Source organism: Trematomus bernacchii, unplaced genomic scaffold (genome assembly GCF_902827165.1).
Source record: "Trematomus bernacchii unplaced genomic scaffold, fTreBer1.1, whole genome shotgun sequence".
In the NCBI taxonomy this organism is placed as follows: Eukaryota; Metazoa; Chordata; class Actinopteri; order Perciformes; family Nototheniidae; genus Trematomus; species Trematomus bernacchii.
This window is the reverse complement of record NW_022987973.1, coordinates 3999991-4020759: the sequence shown is the minus strand read 5'-3', so window position 1 is coordinate 4020759 and position 20769 is coordinate 3999991. Positions and strand designations below refer to the sequence as shown.

General features: G+C 39.3%; 1 protein-coding gene across 8 annotated transcripts in view; it reads right to left on the bottom strand.

Moving 5' to 3' along the window:
- Positions 1-152: 152 nt before the first annotated feature.
- The window catches only part of galnt2 (UDP-N-acetyl-alpha-D-galactosamine:polypeptide N-acetylgalactosaminyltransferase 2), a 58219-nt gene continuing 37602 nt past the window's right edge, over positions 153-20769 (bottom strand). Inside the window, exons 4-16 of one of the 8 annotated variants that reach the window (XM_034116002.1) lie at positions 18467-18565; positions 18309-18376; positions 17705-17770; positions 17454-17575; positions 15013-15100; positions 14094-14181; positions 13872-13975; positions 12432-12558; positions 7980-8072; positions 7283-7366; positions 5783-5936; positions 4789-4917; positions 153-4312 (exon numbers count right to left, since the gene is read on the bottom strand). In XM_034116002.1, coding sequence (XP_033971893.1) covers positions 4154-4312; positions 4789-4917; positions 5783-5936; positions 7283-7366; positions 7980-8072; positions 12432-12558; positions 13872-13975; positions 14094-14181; positions 15013-15100; positions 17454-17575; positions 17705-17770; positions 18309-18376; positions 18467-18565 — 1381 coding nt within the window. In that variant the 3' untranslated portion in view covers positions 153-4153. The remainder of the gene's footprint in view (positions 4313-4788; positions 4918-5782; positions 5937-7282; positions 7367-7979; positions 8073-12431; positions 12559-13871; positions 13976-14093; positions 14182-15012; positions 15101-17453; positions 17576-17704; positions 17771-18308; positions 18377-18466; positions 18566-20769) is intronic. The other 7 variants (XM_034116005.1, XM_034116006.1, XM_034116003.1 and 4 more) reach the window with 7 other exon arrangements.

Below are 20769 nucleotides of genomic sequence, written 5' to 3'. Positions count from 1 at the left end.
CTGGACTCACACACACTGTGACCGAAACTGGTAGCAAAAGATGGGAAGCTTAAGCAGTCCTGAGCTGGATGTCTCCGCAGGGCTTTCACTTATCAGAGTGGACTCTTCTGCAAATCCTAAAAGAGGATTTAAGGTGGGCTGAGAGGGGAAGACATGCCTTCAGTCAGGACGAATCATGAAATAACTCTGCTTCCCATTTGAGGTAAAAGGCTGAGAGAACACAGAGCTCACCTTCATACCTGTTAATATCAAGCCATTAATTGTTCACCAAACACAGTATGAATAAAGTCAGGTGGGGAAATGCTCTTGCTCACTGACTGGTGATCAGTTATACACCTCCTTTTAAAGAAATACTAAAACCACAAAATTATAATTTTCTATTAATAATTCAGCCCATATTAACACAGCTCCCATTTATTATAATTAATCAAGAAATGTCTCTGTATTTTGATTCTGCTTTCACCATTGAGGCATTTGAGAAAAACGGTGGCGATTAATTTATGTACGTATCAATTTTGTGGGTGAAGTATCTTCTAATAATACATGTCTACAATATTGACAACATTCGTTCTCCTTTAGAATGTAGCTTTAAGCTAACACACAGAGTTAGTTCTGCCACAACAGACTTTTTGAAGACACATCTAAAAGACATGAAAAATGTGCAACCTGTGCCCATTATAAGACCAACACCATCATCATCTGAGACGTACCCGCCCCAGTGTGTCCTGCAGGTCTAACTGGGACTAGGAAGAAGAATGAGATACACAACATATACCATCTGCAATTTGCATTCAGTTCTTTGCGACTCAATCAGCATTTCCAATGACTTTTACCCCTTCTCATTCTTCCTCATACAGAGAAAATAGGAAGGAAAACTTTTGGCACATAGTGCTAAAGATGTAAACATTGAATAATCCAATCAAAATCAGCCGTTGCACTACTTTCACTTTCTCTGCGTAGAACAAACAAATAAAATAGCATTCTTTCATCTTCACAAGAATAAGACTGGTTTTATAAAGAAAAGGCTTCAATCAACATATCTGAACAGTTGTAACAGACAGCATTACCAACCTCTCATGGGGTTAGCAGTTAGATTCTCACGCCTGTTAAGTTTGTACTAGCTGGCCATTTTATTAGGGCTTCATTAAGACTTTAATAATAGAACAAAGCTGAAGAAAATTTGATTAAGAAAAATCTTGGAATGTCCCCGTTGGTGCATTGTGCATCAGAAGCTTAATACCTTTAGTCCCTTTTTGTATAGCTGTTATCCACAATAGAGGGCGCTATACACCATTAAAAACCTCAGCATGTTATCCTCACAACATAGGACAAGGGCCAGATGCTTTGACAATAGCTCTTTTGTACTAGTTTCTGAGGATTTTCACACAATTTGTAGTCAAAAGATACTAAATGTGGGGGCTACAGCATATGTATCTACCCCATTACAGAAGTAAAACCTGAGGCACTGTTGTAATACACATAAAGGAGATGTTAAGGAACAACTGATTATAAGATATATATTTGTAACTTTAATTTATATTAGTTCTTCAATATTACAATTATTGATTTGCAACAATCTTCTACTTAATCTGAATGTAAGACATAACAGGAGCGGTAAATCCACCTGCTGCTCAACACAAAAATAAACGGAAACCTTAAATCAGACTTGGGGCCATTGAGCCTGGTCACCATAGCAACAGAAAACGTTCCTCACATCTAGTCACACCTCAATCTCGCAGCACAATGCAGCGACACGTCAAGTCTAAGGATATGATTTTGAATCCAGCTGCAGTCTGATCTGACCTTCACTTCGCCCCTCACTCTGTCTACAGTCGTGTGAATGTTGAAGACAAGGTAAACATCAGGTACAAGGAACAAAATGGTAGAACACAAACAAACGGATGGAAAAGAACCAGACAACACAGTAAACATGAGCAGCTGTCTTTGTCTGTTACCGTAACACAGTAAAACAAAAATCAAGAGAACAGATGTGAAAATGAGAGAGGGATACAGAGAGGATATTTGACATTAAAACAACACTTGAGGATGCAACCTCTTTCTAGAATAAACTAGGAAATAGTTGATTATTATAGGCAATTTGTGTTGTACAGTATGCTTAAAGATGTTTTGTGTTCATGTTGCCTTGAAGCTGCCAAGTGATGAGTCGCTCTGAATTTAATCAAATTGTACCTTCATGACTCGTCAGTGACTAACAGTACAGAGAATCATAGCAGCTAAGAGGACCCTGTGTTGAAGGCGAGGAGAGACTATTGTTGCAAAGATGCGAAACAGGCATCAGGTAATGGATTAGCACACAGATGCATGAACTGTAACTGGCATCAGTAACACTATCAGGTAACACAAGATGAAGATGTGGCACAATGCGGTTCGGGGACACCGAAATCTTGTTCCTCAGAATAAAGGAGCTCGCCAAAATAAAGAAAAGGTGTTCTCATCAGTACTTTGTATCAGCAAAAACTGAGCAGTCCTGCTTGTGCAATCAGAACAATCTGCTCACCTGCAGCAGAACAGAGTGGGGGACAAACAGTAAAACCTTGTTTATTGCAGATCCAAACCTCAGAACAGATGGCTCATCTAACAGGCACAATGAAAGAAAGAAAGACATGTTGATGGAGACACTACCGACCGACTGTACGTGTGGGAGCTGGCTGGTGATACATGCAGCTAAGAACGCATGCACATTTCGTACAGTTTGACTAGTCAGGAAACCTCTTTCTTTTTGCATAAAAACTGTTCTGGAGGCTGGAATAAGCAACGTTTTACTTTGTCAATAAGAAAGATGGACATTGGATGTCTGCCACACATTAGTGTTTCCTTCTATAGCCGGACACGAGCAGGCAGGTGTGTGTTGAAATCAGGTCAAAAAGAACATCTCAGTTGGGAAGATATCTGCTTGTGGTAATATTATAGATTCATGTCGGTAATACCTTTGCAGCCAAAACCAGTTGGTAAAACTGCAACATGAAATCCAGGTGGGTGTGACAGTAAACATCCCTAAATGGCAATATTAGACACAAAGAAAATGATCTGTGCAGGAAAGGAGATGTATAAATTAAGCGGCTCCACAGGGAGCAGTTAGAGAGCAGCGAGAGCTTGTGAAGAAAAACCCTTTTAATCAAAGTTCTCGTATTCCTGAAACAAAAACATCCATTCGAAATTTGGTTCAATTTTTTGTGTGACAAAAGAAGACTGTTAAGAGAGTTGTTTTTTTAAAGAGACATAATGGTGTAGACATGAAGATGCTGCGGCAGCCAGTGCGACAGCCCGACGACAAACAGTCAATCCTGAGGGGTGGCTTCAAGACACTTCCTGGTTTCGGTTTTGAACTTCCGGCCAAACCAAACCAGTTTCAGGCCCCGACCAAAGCAGAGAAGCTTTTCCCTTAACCCCCTTCCCCTTTCCCCAAGACCCAATCTGCAGAACACACAGCTTCTTCTCTCCACTGTGGCTCTCTTTCCTCCAATGATCCTGTGAACTAATGACAAGAGGAAAAGCTCAAGGAGTTGAGTCCATTTCCGGCCTTCATATCACTCTACGCCCAGACCTCAACATGAAGCCTCCACCTGCCTTTACAGGCTCCAGCTCGGCGTGGTGAAACAGAGAGAAAGCCCAAAGGAACAACAACATTAATGTCCCCTTCCTTTAAGATAACGAAAAAAAGAGTTCCTGTGAAACCTCCGCACAGGAGAGTTACCGGCAATCAATAAAAAATATTAATAATAAAATAATTACAAAGTAAAAACAGTTCTACCTCACCTGCATTAAAGAACGTAAAACAACAACATTTGCTTCTGGAACCATCAATGGAAAAACACTGAGGTATGTAGTTTGAATGGAAAGTCGCTCCATCGCTTTTATCCTCATAATGAACATCATTTTCACCTTTCATCCAACAAATACAGTCAGTTTCCTGTTTACTCCAGCAACGTCTACAAGCCCCTCCCCCGGTGGGTTTGGCTCTTTTGGGAGGGGTGAGGGTGGGGGAGAGGTGTATAGACTGGCTGCACCTCTGAGGAGCGAGAGGGATCCGTTTATCCATCCAGAGTCTTTTTCCATCTCTTAATCCGTGTCTCAGAGTCTGTTGGTGTCTCTATCAAACATCCAGCTCTTCCCAGGGTCCGCAGCCCCCCCCCTATGATTGTAGATTGAGGGTGAACTTCCACTGCTGGTTGAGGCTCGGGCTGCAGACCTCCACCGTGAGGCCCCCCATCCTGGCATTGCGGCTGTCCAGGCAGAGGTTGCTACCCACGTGACGAAGCTTCGAGTTGGACTCAATCTGCTCCCATTTCTGCTGAGACACAACAATGTTTCTATTATTTATTATTAATTAATCCTCATTTAACTAGAATGAAATCTATTGAGATTCAGAATTCTTGCCAAGACTGCAGCATATACAGTTTGACATAAATAAAAAAACAACATGATGTGCATTCAGAGGTCAAAACATTCTTCACGTTGTTTTTGTAACCTTACATGCTTATGAATAAATCGACCTTAAAAGCATTTTCATCAAAGATATAGAAGATGAAACAGTCAAAAGGTTATTCATTTCTAAAGAGTAAACACTTTTTTCCAATGTGTTCCCTGGCATTATAGAAATCTCTACAGACAATCACACAAAACATTGCATATCATCCTTAAAACCGTAAGCAGCAAGGTGAGAGCTACTGATAGTTATAGATGTCAGTAGAGAGAGTAGGCAGTTTGTGTTATAATATATGATGTATGTAAAAGTGCAATAATATGTAATCGATGTTCTTATATTACCGTGTTTACCTGTCGGCTGTCGTTCTCTCGACAGCCCTGTAGTTTGATGAGCGAGCCGGTGGTGCGCTCCACCACGGTCAGACACAGGTCCATGTGCTTCACAGACTTATCCTTGGTCAGGGCCCACTCCTTTGGATTGTACAAATTAATTTAATTAAAACTATAGTTTGATACACATTCGAACACTGGAGTTAGGGATGTTCTGAGCAATTCATTTTAAATGGAGCATTGGCTAATATCATGTTGATATCTGATGTTTTATCTTGTAACTTAATACACAGTACACGTTGAAGTACTGCACATCAAGGGTAATCAAAACAATCAGTAAGAACGCTCAGTAAGAAACCTTTTCCAAAAAAGAAATACGTTTCTTTCATTTTTCTCTAAGTATTTAAACTTTTTTTAGAATTCAAAAAGAAATAAAAAGGAAAGTTGTTGCTGTGTTATGGCTTGTGCTTTGCAGATCTAACAAACAACAACATGTCATAGTGATGGTGGAGTTAGACTTTATTTCAGTGTCTGCATTTCATCACAGGGAGATTTATGCCAAAAGAACCATATTGTCGTTTACATATCTAAAAAAAAGTGGCAGTTCATTTTGAGAACATTTGAGACTGTACAATTTAATTTGATGTCAAGTGGCAATGTTTGCAAAATTATGTTAGTAAACCAGACCTGAGAAGCCAATGGGTATGAAAACTGTTTACCCAGTAAGACCACCACACCTGTTAAAATTGGCTTCCGGATGCATGTTGGCTTTACATCGTCATGGGACACTGTATGCATCAGACAAGTGTGCAAAGTAGTGACAGTTTTCTTAATTGACTAAATGCAATGAGGTAGAGTGTGAGTTAAAAAAGTGCATCTTGTGCAGGGTTAATGAAAGACCAAAATGTAATCTGGTAAAATCCCATACCATACCCCCTCTTCTCTCACCACCAGTGTCACCAGCTGCCACCGTGGGGCTTTAAAACAAAGGAACTGACATGCTGACCTGTGTATGTCGTCGTAGTAACGCTACCTGGTTTCCTCCGGCGTTGTGGCATTCGTAGACGCCCACCACACCGTCAGCAAAGTGGCCCAGAGTGTCCAGACAGTTTCCTCCCTGCTGCAGCGCTCCGAACGCGATGTCCTGGTGGTCCGGGACACTGAACACACACAGACACCGTGTTGTTAAATATTTCCCCTCATCATGTTTGTATCAAATCTAAGACATTAAGTAGGGTGTGAATCGTTCGGTTTCTCACGATTTAATTCGATTCTTGGGGTCACGATTGGATTCAAAACGATTCTGCACTCTGTACATAGGGTTGCTAATTTCATCTACTCCAGTCCGCTGTGCTCTAATAAAGGGCGGTGGGCAAATGATAACATGGAGGCAGAGTAAAGTGTGTAAAGGATTATGTTTTTAATCAAATCAAATCAAGTTTTATTTATATAGCACATTTATAAACGATTTTTGGTCGAGCCAAAGTGCTGTACAAATAATAAAAATACCCTACAGTAAAGACATTTTACAGCTAATACAACAGCACAGTTTGTTCAGAATATCAGTATGAGAAAAAACGACACCCTCTGTCCTTTAGACCCTCACATCGTACAAGGAAAAACTTCCGGAATTTAATACTTAAAAATATATTTAAACTGAGTGCAGTATAAACAACACAGCAAACCTTCTTACTGCAAAGTACTTCTTACTAAAACGTTTTTACTGACTTCAAGAAAAAAAGGTTTATGCAAAAAATTATATAAATGATGCCTGTTAAATTAAAACAACTCATTGGCTTAGGCTAGCTGCCCTTTTGGGACCAATTTAAAAAAATGAATTGTATACAAAACAACAGTTTTAGTCACACTGGCATGATAAGTTTCCTTAAAATTGTTATTTTGTGTGTTTTTTTAACCAATCACACAGTTCTATTTGAGAAAACTTCGCTTTGGTGAAATCCTAGAAGATAGGAATCTCTATTCTTTCATGATTCTATTTTTTTCACCCACCCCAAATATTAAGGATTTATTATATAAAAGTAAATAGTGTAAACTAACACTAAAGATAAGAAAAGCAGTTTGAGTTAAATAAGGTGAGCAATGTTATTCTAAAGTATAGGATAATATAACCTTGTTGCATCTGAAATTATTCAAATTTAGATCTGTGATATTTATACATAATTAATATCATTCCTGAGAGTGACAAATTGCAAACCTGACAACATTTAATAATGGGCCTGAGTCATAATTGCTAGTCTGAGTTAGTCATTAGTGTCATCACAGACCCTAGAGAGCTTTATTAAAGTATGAAACCTTAGCTGGCAGCACAGAGGAAATCACAGTCATACCAATACTGCTGGCAGAGCTGCGGTTTCTTACCAACTGAGTTCTTGTCATACTGAAACTGCCACTCAGAAGTTTTGTTAAATGTCATTCAATTCTTATTACATAATATTATATCTATACCCCTATCATATTTAATCGAAAAAAGCTCCAATTCTCTTACCGTAGTTCCGGGTAGACATTCTCCAGGTACCATTTAAATGGTTTGCATCCTAATCTCTTCTTCATCTCCATACGACTCTGGATACTGAGAGAGAGAGAGAGAGAGAGAGAGAGTAAAAAAGAGAGGAGAAAAAGACGGTGAGAGAATTAGAAGTTTGATCTAACTGTCTCTCAAAACATTTATTAAATCTAAGACATTCTGTGAAGGCAGATAACAGAGGCATCCGGCACAGAAAATAACTGCTTACAGCTGCTCTGTATGGATGTGAGAGTACTTATTGTTGTGGTGCACAGAACAAAAGTCAGCTAGTTTACAGATAAAGTGAAATAAAGTAGCAGAAAATACCATAAAATTGATGAATTCAAAAATACAGTTGCATGACATGTATAAAACCTCTATAACAAGCCTGTTTGATATATAAATAAATCCCTATTTCATGGGTCCTTGCTCCTTTTTTACAAATGCATTGTGTGACCATCGTTACAGTAATCCCTTCTGCATGTCAAATAATACAGCAGTCTTTTGACTTTTTGCCCTCTTTAACCCACATTAACTTTCTGTCATATATTTTACAGCTGACATACTGCTGATTGGCAATCCAATTAATCTGCCCATCACATGGCTGCCTTTGTAATTTCATCATCTTGTTACATTACGCCCTCTGCCTCCTGTAGGGCTCGCTCTTCATGGTACTTACTTTCCATAGGGGACGTTTCTCGCTGAGGGGACGGCAGCGTAGTAGAAGTTTTTATACTCATCCATCCACACCTCTGCTGCTCTCCTCGTGTTCCTGAGAGAAACGAGAGGCAAGAAAATGAGGGACGGATGACGGACAAGGAGAAAATGGGGAGAGGTGTGATGGGTGATAAAAGGAGAGATGAAACAGAGAGCAGGGGAGGAAAATTAAGGTTGGAAAACGAAAGAGAAAAATAACATAAGACAGAGGATTGAAGAAAGAGGGCAGATAGATTTAGTGAGTGTGTGTGGTCAAGCAGCAAAGTGTTGACAAGATATCAAACGACAATTGGTCAGATTTCCATTTTTTGTTCATAATAAAAACCCAGTTCTGTCGGACCATGTGTCAGCAGGAGTCAGAGTAAAACTCAACTTGATCATATTCTTTCTAAAACTGTGGTTTAAAAATTCCCTGGGTTTCCCCTCAGATAAAACTGAGACAGCTCTGGATTTCTTTGATAGTGAGAGTCATTGATACTGAAGAAAAACATGATTCACAGAGAAGTTGTGGAGCATCGGTTTTCTAAGCAGATTTATGGTTTAATTTTTTGCCCTAAAAATACTGAATATAAGAATATGTCATAATATAAATCATGCATGTGCTCATATTTGAAAAGAGAGATAGTTAAATAAACCAGACTGCAAGAATAAAGTTACATTGAGGCAAGTAAACACTCGTATACAAATATGCAAATGTTTCCAATGAAGTAGGATTACCGAGTTGGCAAAACTGAGCCAAAACCAGAACAGCTCTTCAGTCCAGTGTGCCTCATTTAGAAAAGGATATTCACTCAGCACTGTGAACACACTGTTGGTTTAACTGAGCTGTTTAAAATGCATTAGAGCTGAAACAATTGTTTGCTTAATCTATTGATTGGCAGTATATTTAATAAAAAACTAATGGGTAAATGTCCCAGTTTTTTTATGCAAATAACATTTTTTCTTCCAGCTTCTTAATTGTGGGGTTTCATGCTTTTCTATCTTTAGACAGTAAACTGAACATCTCTTGTCGTACAAAACAAGCTATCCAAAGACGTCCCCTTTGGTTTAAGTAAATTGTCATTTAAGCCAAACGATAATTCAACAAAGTTATAGTCAGATTAATGCATGTGGAAGATAATTGTTAGTTACAGGCCTTAACTTCATAACAGTGCATCATGAGACAGGCCCCAACTGAGAGTCAAAATACATTTGATGAAGATGTGACAAGATTGAAAACAGGTCCTATAAAGACACATCCTGTTCCAGACACATACACACCTTGTACTTGTGAAACTTTAAAGTGGCATTGTGGTGACACCAGTTAAGGGAAAGCTTCCTTCATTGCTTTCGTCTGTAAGACTGGATTAATAACTGGCTACAGTGTATTCGACAGGAAATGTGTCTCATATCTCTCTTTGAAACAGAGAAGAAGAGTTTTCTCTTGCGTCTAAAAGCCACATTCTTCCTGTAGCAGTCAGGCTGTAGACCCACCACGGCCCCCTCGTAGACCACCACACAATACGGACTGTTGACATATTGTGCAATATACAGTAAACCCCTGTTTGTGATTGTACGGTTCTATTATCACTCTATGTAAAAACATCTTGTCATAAATTATCGCAATACTTTAATATGCTATTTATCTCAATTAGTTTAAGTTAAATTGCTCCTACAAATCTGTTTTAGCCATGGTTGTCTACTTATTTTGACTTATTTCTCTTTATTTTAATGCTAATGTCTGCCTTTCTTTAATTTTTTGTATTATTGCACGCTTTTTTTTACCTGCTATGCCACTTTTGCTGTAACACTGTACATTTCCCCGCTGTGGATCTGAAGATCAGGGAATTAGATTTCAGATGGTGGAGGTGAAATCACATATTGTTTTAGTATTTTTTTCGGTTACAATTTACAACAAGCATCTTAGCTTGCATTATGCAGAAATCTGTGTACTCATCCTGATCAACATGCAGCCCAGGAACATAGTTTGGACAGAGGACTCTTAGGGAACTCCATGCGGCGTCAAGACTGTCTTTCCTTTTCATGATTGTAAACTTAGATATTGTAGTTTAGATAGAAATGCTGCTCCCAGAACAATTATAAACCCATCTGAGCAGGCGCTGTCTCGAGGCTCCCCAGGGAGGGTGTCTCTGGCTTTATTCCAAATTGAAGGGCAAGACGCTGAACTGAAGCTGCCTTAGTACAGTGAAGCTGCTCTGCATTGTTGAGGTTGATACAAGAGAACACCACTGCACCCAGCAATAAATAACTTATCATTTTGAAAGTTTGGAAAAGGTTATGCAAATACTTTGAGAAATGTGGAGTTGAGGTCCACAGAAAGCCTGAGCTGAGATGGCAGAGACAGCTTGTTATAGTCAGCTCTGAAACTGTTGAGTTCCTTCAGATCCACTGCAGTCTTCACTTTCTGTTTCATCCAGCTCCACATCCATTCACAATTTATAAGGACTACCCCAGTTTTATACCATTATTACGAGGTCAGTGCTTTTCACTTGAGCACTGTTTGATTCACTTCTATCTAGAGCATTCGTTATGGTCATGCCATCAGAAAACATTTAGTCATTTTCATCTGTGGCTGGTATCACAAATATCACTTCATCAGCATCTTAGACTTACAAAGGGATCATTTTGCATGCTCAATTTTGGAGAAAAAGACAGGCAGACAGACATATCAGGAGTTAAACAGTGTAAGCCACCTAAAAAAACAATCAGTTTAGCTTTCTGCTATATTTAAAATATGTTCACCACTCTGACGTCAGACCATCTAATTGGGGAGCTAAAGACTTAACTCCATTGACGACAAACTGTGATTTCACACCACAGAACAGGGGAGATGTAAGTCTATTGCTGCCACAGTTGGTTAGTTACTTTGTGTTATTGTGTTTCTTTAGTTTTTTAAAGGGTAATTTCAGAATCACACAAAAAACGAACCCATCGAGGCAGCAGCAGTCAAGCAAATCCCTTGTTCTGCGAGGTGACATTAACTGTTTTGTGGAGAGTGATGTTTTGCTGCTGCCCTTGTCCATTGCAGGACAACCTTTTACCTGTGTCTGTTAATCCTGTCTGTTACTCCAAACTAGGGGCATGCCTGCTGCCATTTTCTGTATGAAATACACTAACTTTGGTACCTCAAACAACCCCATTTCAAAACCTCCGAACTATCCCTTTAAGACTAGCCCAAAAACACTCCGCATAGTTGATCTATTATGCCCTTCATTACTTGTGTTTTCCACAGTGATACGTACTTCATTGGGCACACCAGAGAAACCACAGCTACTATAAATTCCCTGTTATCTTTGTGTTAAAGTTCTTTATCAGTGGGTTTGTCGGGCTCGTTTCCAAGGGTTGTTACTTGTGGTTGGAGACTGTAATAAAGGAGAGATGCATATCTTCCCTTGTATCATGTTTCCCATTACTGATGCTCACCGATAATGTTGTCACATTTATCAAAGCTCTAAAGGGAATCGCATGCAAGAACAGCTCTGCTATATTTAAGAAGAACATTCCTTTCTAGTCTGTGACCAATTTTCCATGTGATTACTTTTTAATTGTTTTTTAATTGCTGGTGCTTGGTTTTAATTATCCAACACTGGTTTGAGTCTCAAAGCTGGAATAAAAATCCATTATGTATGTTTCAGCGTTTACAGAAAAACTGATATAATGTGAGCATAAAGAGAGGTCTAGAAAGAGTTGTTTGGGGCGAATGTTATCAACCCACATGAATAAATAATATCCATGAAAACGATGATTACAATATATATTCCAAACCAGAAATAAAACATTGATAGAGCTGTGCTATATCCACTAACTGTAATTAGATTGGAATAGATGCCATGTGAGGTTATTATGAATATTGTAATATTATGGTGCAGCTTGTTGAGAAAAGGTCCTTTTAGTAGCTGTTCTGATCACTTCACACGATATTCCTCAGAGTTTACCCTCCAGGCATATCAAATAGTTTGACATATTTGGAAATTAACATTTTTGTCATTCAATCCACCAAGCCAGCGATTAGTAGACATCTCACATTACCTGCTGAGCTGACAAATAATTATCCAAAGACTAGCAGGCGTCATGACCTTTTTCTTTTTCCTACAGCTCACTGTCTCGCTAATATCACTAATACAGGACACATGCATTCATCATAAACATACCTCTCATTCCAACCCAATGCACAAATCTACACAACATTAATTATACAAAGCGTAATGAAGACCTTATGGCTCATTAAAGGACGGCAAAATGTATCCAGTGTATGCTTGAGAACTGGCAGCAATGCGAGGGTGTGAATGGGATTAATTGTTGTTCAGTAATCTAATGAAAGAATTCAACTTTGGTTTGAGCCTTGGTGGTTAATTAATGTTCATTAACCTCCATCGTGTGTGTGTGCGTGTGCACGTGTGTGTGTGTGTGTTACTTTGCAAACACAGTCCCACTGCCTCCGGGGAAGGTGTATGGATGTTGTTTTCTGAAGACGTGCCCAACTCTGCTGCAGGGGATGATCTCAAGACTTCCACCACACTGCCACACCCGAAATGAGATCTCTGAAACACACACACACACACACACGTCAAAACACACGCACGTCAAACATGTGTTCCAACCAACTGTTTCCAGGTTATTTTAATGAACAGCATGTAAGCAGCGTTGTGGTGTTGTCTGCACCTCATTAATGTTTGCAGAGTGTTGACTTTGTCAGATTCCCGCTCGAACATTGTCTGTGTCTGATTAAATGTTCTCTGACCGTGATCTCAAGGAAACCAGAATCTGAATTCTCAAAGCCGCTCTGAATCATTGTGCCGTCTCGAGAGAAGAATGAATCACTTTTCCCAACTGAATTCAGACAAAGGCCACGGGGAGATGCAGTTGTTGTTATCTCATTGTAATGGCTACAAATTATCTCCATTGTGCGCACTATGGTTATTTCTCTCAATACTTAATACAATCATTATCACATTGACACAATTTCTAAGATTCACTGCAGTCTGAAATTACCTTCAAATTAAAAAAGGATTTTCTGTGCTCTTTATCACGTTCTTAGTATGCAAACCCAAGATACGCTCATGTAGCGAGACATATCTATGAAGCTACTTTAGTACCAAATCCCAAGAGACAGAAGGGCAAAAGAGAGCAGAAATGTTGTCTTTCAACCGAAAAGTGTATAATTTACAATGAACAGAACATTTGAGGAACTATGGTTTGACTTTAAAATGTTAACTGACTGTTTTTAAAGCACAAAACTGACAGGCCCGTTTTTCTAGCCCCCAATTCTCTATGAGCTGCAACGCTGCAGATTCATATTAGCTTACAGACATGTGATCTCTGGTAAGTAATTACTACATTTCCCAAAAATGTCAAACTATTTACTGCTTCTGGCAAAACTCCTGACGTGTCTGTCATCACCAGAGGCGGAAAGTCAGGGAGCGAGACAGTCATCAACAACACATTACAACAGAGAAGTACATTCATGCTAAACACTGACCGTGATAGTTTTCTTGCTCTACCTGCCACTTTTAATTACACTCCATTATGTGTTTTTGCTCCTTTCATTCACCTAGTAATATTTTATTTATTTAATATGTTTTATTCTTAATGTTTTTGATTGTTATGTGTGTACCTGCCCACGGACTGCATATGGGAATGACATTTTAGCCATAATCTGGCATATAGCATCTTCTATTTTGGAGATAAATGCATTTTCATACATGGTTATATATCATATAACCTATATTTTCCGTCACTCTAAAATTCATTACAGAATCATACATTAGATTTCCTAATCACCATTGTCTGTGATTCTACAGTCTACACGCTCCACTGTGTACTGAATTTACATTTGCACTTTAGCCACACTCACCGAGGTTTTCTCCTCCCCATACGTCCATCATCATGTCGTACTTTCCCAGCAGCTCAAAGTAGTCCTTATCCATGACGAAAAGACCTCCTGCTATCATTGGAGTCCTGCAGGGCAGAGGGCAGGAGGATGGAGAAAAGAGATTAGAAGTGGGGCGGAAGCTGGCAGACAAAGTGAGTCTGCTGTTTAAACCCCTCGATGTCTGTGTGATAGTGTCCATCTTACTTTATGGGGGCAATGGGGTTGCCTTGTCTGGCTCGTCTCTGCTCCAGAGTCATGTAGTCCCATTTAAACACCAAATTCCAGTCGAAACCTGCCGACATAAACACACACACACACACACACACACACAGAGGGCAAAAGGACAACACTATTATTTGAGATAAAGTAGCACACAGCTGGTTATATAAATAGATCTGGCAGGTTCAGGTCAGTTGACTGGATACAGCAGCAGTTGCCTGATATCACATGTCTGTACTGTATGTGTTCATGTGTCAGCACAGAGAGAGAAACCTCTTAAACTCGACAATGTATAGTTTTGTCCTGATTTTGAACTATATACTATTATAGGAAGCACATGGTTCTGACAAACAACCACAACATTGACACATGCTAAACATTAACATTACTAGCAACCAAATTAAAGTGGCCGTAAAAATTACGTATTTCTCAAAATATATAGGTATCGACATTTTTACACATTTAAATGTGGATTTTAAATATCTTTCCACCAACTCTACCAACATAAATATATTACATACTCAGATTCCAGTATGCAGTGTGGAAAACACAGTTTATTTCCAGGAGGAGTTAAATTAAACATGCTGGGTGTATAATTAGCGGAAGTGTTTGTTGTGTGTGTGTGAGACAGTCTCAAAACTGTTTATGAAGAAGCACACAGGATGCCAAGACCTCAACAGGTAGTGATGCTGCTAGTACCAAACAACAAGGGACATCACGTGTGTGTGTGTGTGTGTGTGTGTGTGTGTGTGTGTGTGTGTGTGTGTGTGTGTGTGTGTGTGTGTGTGTGTGTGTGTGTGTGTGTGTGTGTGTGTGTGTGTGTGTGTGTGTGTGTGTGTGTGTGTGTGTGTGTGTGTGTGTGTGTGTGTGTGTGTGTGTGTGTGTGTGTGTGTGTGTACCGTACCTCCTTTCAGATCAGCCGAGGCTCCTACGTACTGGAAGTTGTCCATGTTGATGACATCGATGATAGGAGAAACGACTCTGCTTTTGTCCTGAGAAGGAAGTATGAAGAAAAATAAATCCGTGAAACTTTTTCAGCTCTGAACAAACTTACAATGAGAATGACAGGAAATGTGTTTTGTTAATAAATAAATAAAGTCCAAGTCTACCAGGTTTTGTGTAGTTCAAAAGTAAATATGACTCGTATGTTTGTTTTTTCTTTCTATATTTAGTTTAACTGCAAGGAGAGCAGCTCTGTCTTCTCGACTTTAGATCACTCCCACATCATACAGGAGTTTAGAGAAAAGAGGGTTTCTCAAGTGGCCAAAATGACAATTCCCAGAAACAAGCCTCAAGGTGCAGAGAGTTTATTTATTTTGTGTTAAAACCTTTTGATATGACACATGAGGCTTCACCCACACAGATGGCATTCTTCCCTTTTTATTTCGAGTTATTCATCATTTAGAAGTGCAACTAAAGCAAAGATAAGCAAAGTCAATTACTTTGACAGCAAACTGTTTTTGATTTGGCTCCACGCGTTTATTAACTAGGGAACGACAAAACACAGCGTTTGGGAGGATCAAACGCAGATCAGACTTTATTCAGTCATATCAGATAAATATTTAAACAACCTCCGTATTACCCACAGAGTCCCACTTCAGACTGAGATTACTATTCATCAAGAAACTCTGAAGTCATTACTAAAAGACTTCAATTAAATAGCAGCACACGGTTCATCTGTAATTGAGTTAAGGTTTATTCTGTTCGAGGATGTTTATTGTAGGGTTCTTTTTCATAATCAAATAAACATGGTGGAAAACTGTATTGAGTCTTGAAATAAAACACAACTATCAACGTCTATTATCGAGATGATAAGAGATAATGATATTCTGCCAATTTACAGAGGGATCACATTCTGAAAAGGATTACTCTTTTTTTTCTTTTCCAGAATAAACCAAGTAAAGATTTGATTTACCGTCTCACTGGCTTATATACTTTTTGACTTCAGCATGACATTTTAATCTAAACTGAATAAACATGTCAGATCAGAAAAAAGTGATTTTTCTTTTGCTGTGAGATGGTAGTTTTACTCTGAGAGAGTCCAAACATTCCTGTGTTATTGAAGTCATGCGCTCCTTGTTTTTCACATGAATGTTAACAAGACACTGACTGACTGACGGCTGCAGGATGCTGCTGATCTCTGACCTCTGTGTGAAAAAGCTAATTCCCCTACAAATATGAATACAACTGAGCCCCTAGAGTCCCATAGGGTCATATTTGTGTTATCTTGCAGAACAAGTTAATTAATGTGTGCAGAAGATAAAATGATATCACCTGACAGGACTTGGGGGCTTCGTAGGATAACATTATCAACATCAGTTCTGAGCACTGAGATACAGCACATAATTCAAACTGAGTGATTTTGATTTGTTGGGTTGGTGTTTTTTTTTTTGTTAGGCCAAATTATTTGATTTAGTTTGATTGTTGCAATCAAAGAAAAGTTCACTGACCCTGTTGATTAAGAAGAATTCATGCTTTTTGATGCTTTACTCGAATATATAAGTTGAGGACTAATGTATTTTATCCTCACTTTCACTTTTGAATGATGCCTGGCGAGCATGTTTAGAGAAAGAAGGATGCTTGATTGCGAGGATGCGTGTGGACTGTAACGACTCATAGTACCTCACTGTTTCACCTTTGAAATATACCAATATTTAAGTGTCTTTCTTGGCAAAACAAAACACATCTATTGTCTGTCGTCTATTGTCCCATCATTGTTTTTTTTTAACTGGATTAAGTAATCTTTTACTTTGTTTATATGAACGATAATAAACTTAATTCATGTATAAAGGAGGGTCCATGGATGTGTGTGTGTGTGTGTGTGTGTGTGTGTGTGTCATCAGGACAGCAGAAAGCCTACACATTTTCCGGCGCAGACTGAAAACTCATCTCTTTCGACTCCACTTCGAGCGATAGAATTACTAATAAAGAATTACTAACAAAGCACTTATATACTAATAAAGCACTTATATACTAACAAAGCACTTATATACTAACAAAGCACTTATATACTAACAAAGGACTGGCTTATCTAAAGCCAGTTGAGTAGCACTTGAAATGTTTTGGCTCTATGAAACCTGATGTACTTATATGATTCTGCTTTCTTCAAGTTTGTATCTTCCTGGTCGAATGCACTTATTGTAAGTCGCTTTGGATAAAAGCGTCTGCTAAATGCAATGTAGTGTGTGTGTGTGTGTGTGTGTGTGTGTGTGTGTGTGTGTGTGTATGTGTGCGTGTGCGTATGTGTATGTGTATGTGTATGTGTATGTGTGCGTGTGTGTGTGTGTGTGTGTGTGTGTGTGTGTGTGTGTGTGTGTGTGTGTGTGTGTGTGTGTGTGTGTGTACCTCGGCCACTCTCTCCAGCAGCGGCTCCAGCCAGTGGTCGTTACATTCACAGTGAGAGTCTAAGAAGGTGAGGACTGGAGCCACGGCGGCGTCTGCTCCGCGGACCCTCGAACGCATCAGTCCTGAGGGAAACACCAGTCAATAAAAACACATTTAGAATGATTTCAACCCCACCGATAAACACAAGGTGGAGCCTCATTAGTTAATGTTTCTTGTAATGAAATAAAACATTCATTTATTCTCTTCACTACCTTCTCTGCGGTCGTTTCTCAACACGCGTATTTTTTCGATTTTCCCCAGAAGCGCTCCATCCTCCGCTAAAACACACACAGAGCAGACATTGCATTTATTTCACCTTTCAGCAGCTAGAACTCCATTATTTATGTATAATTGCTGACTTAACAGTACAGTCATTTTGTGCAATAATTATTTTACTGTGCAATAATCTGGTTGACTTTAGCACTAATACAGCATCTCAATTTTATTCTTGTTTTGACTATTCTTTAATATTTTAACACACTTAATCATAGATCCCATTTCGACTTTCATTAGTACGTACACTGTTGCTATATATTGTTGTATACTTTAAAAATATTTTTTAACTACATATAATGTAAGTTATATATTTTTTAGAACCACATTACTTATAATTGTATATTGTATTATAATGCACATCCTTTAATAATATTCATTTACATTTTTTTTAAAGATTCTTTATATTTATACACATCTATAATCTTGAATGGTAACTGTAACGTAAACCTTTTTCAACCTCAGGGATCAATAAAGTATTTCTGTTTCTAACATTGATCTCACTGGGTTTGTTTGTGTAATCTGTCTGTGTGCGTAACTCACGGTTATCACTGTAGTCGTCAACCAGAATGATTTCTTTGACCAAGTGAACAGGACTTTTCTTCAGGACACTAATCAGAGAAGGAGGGGGAGTTTATATTTAGATAAAATATGTATTAAGATAGAAAAAACTTGGGACACACACACAAATCATCACCTACCTGACCACAGTCCTCAGCAGAGCAGAGCGAGCTTCATTGTGGAAAGTGATGACGACGCTAGAGGCGGGCAGTTCAGTCTTCCATTGTTTATGTCTGCAACTACACACACGCACACAAAAAAAACATCAAAATGTGTTTAAAAAGATGGACATCGAACAGCATAATTGCCAACATGTGTACAAATGTACACATGAACTCCTACGCACATGGAGCACACAGCTGAATGTGTGAACAAAGCTGGGAGCTGGAACCGCTCCTAAACACATTCTGAATACATAACACAATAAATAGGATTCAGTACCCACCCAATTCCCATGAGTGTGTGTGTGTGTGTGTGTGTGTGTGTGTGTGTGTGTGTGTGTGTGTGTGTGTGTGTGTGTGTGTGTGTGTGTGTGTGTGTGAGGATGAGAGGATGCTACATGAGACAAAGAGCCACGTGGAGGACAAAGAAATCACGATGTCTTGTCCTTGTAAATATATAAACGTCACACAGGCAGATCTCTGGGTGCAGAGAAAGAATCCAGTTCTAGAAAATGAACCTTCAGCTTCAATTAAAGAAACTAAGAAAGGTTGGCCTTGGAGGCTGAAACATAAACCAGATGTACGGACTGTATAGCACATAGGTACAGTACATATAGAACGACAGTACACATTGGTATTGAAAGTCTGTGAGCATGGTGTGTACGGTTCTTTAGTCCCTGTATCTATTGATGGATTATTGAGTGTTGCAGGCCGCCCCCCCCCACATTCACCTACAAAATGTCAATCAAAGAGACACACAAAAAGCAGGAGGAGGCCTAAAATGACCGAGAAAGACATTTAAATATCTACAAAAAGACTCACAACGACTACAAGTGGATGCAGTGCAGCTGCTAGAAGACCAGAGAAAGGCTAACAACGACTAGGCAAAGAGGTTGAATTATTACAGATAGACACAAAATAACCACCAAGAGGCACAGAATGACTACAAAGACACACTATGCCGCGTTTCCACTACACGGCCTCGCTCGGTATGGCTGGGCCTCGTTAGGACTGGCTCACTTTATGGCGCATTTCCATTACAGTTTAGGAACTGGGGCAGTATCTATAGTAACGCAGTGTAGGCGGAGCCGTGACGTGATCTTCAGAGGACCCCAGAAAAACAACACAGCCGTTAGCTGTTAGCACTCAGAGCTCACAACTCCTCATATATGTTCAGAAACTAGACAAAAGTTAAACAAGTACAAACCACAGACTGCCTGTGTCATGGTGAATACAGTCGCTGCTTTATTTATGTCTGTATAGGCCGTTGTTGTGAGTGTGGACGGTCGGAGGATATACTGCGTTAGCTTAGCCAATCTCCATTTAGAAAACAAGCATTTTAAAAGGTTGTTCGCCTGCCGTCTGTCTGCAGACTTGACAAAGCATTAATTCATGGTTTTTACTAACCGGTATCAGTATGTTGTTACTTCGGCATCATTTTGAAACGTGTATTACAATTAAATCACGGTCAAATATGTCCATCTTGTTGTAGTTGTTGCCCCCTTGCCAGCGACGCTCTCTCTAGTTTAGCATACTCAGCCCGACTCAGCCTCGTTGTCTCTGGCCCTAGACCCACGATTTTATGAGGCCAGAAAAACTGTGAATTAGGACCCGCCGGCCGGTACTAGGCCAAGTGGAAACGCAACCAAAGACGGGCCGCTGACGTCACAGCCCTCTTAAACCGGGCTGCGCCTACCAAAAAGACAGCCAAACTGACTACAAACAAACACAAAACATAAATAAAAAGGGGCAGAACAACCACAGAGCAAAATTAAGTATAGAAAGATCAAAGTAACACACTGTTACCCAAAACAATGAGAAATAGAAACAAAATGATTTAAAAGAGATGCAAAAAAAGCACTGATGAGGCAGCCCGGGCCTGAAAACAATAGGCTGTTTTTGTTCTGGAGAACATTCAACAATCAGTGCTGCTGCGTGCTGTGCAAGGGACACATCAGTGCCAGATCAATATGAGACACGTCCGGATCTTTTAGTAGGCTAATGGGTCTAGTCGTCTGATTTGGCTCAATATATCAGTGAGACAACTTTATAAAAATAGACTTTATATCACACAGTGTGCATCGAGATAGATCTGCAGGAATTAAACCAGTGACTGAAAATGATGTCATATTGTAACGAGCAACGTGTTGTATGTTCACTTATTGTGTTCAACATTGAGCACTACAACACTAGGTTTTCTGCTCCATTCAAGGTCAAATATTAGTAAAAATATAGTTTCTTGCATCAGGGCATATTGTGATCAGCATTTATGCGTTCAATAA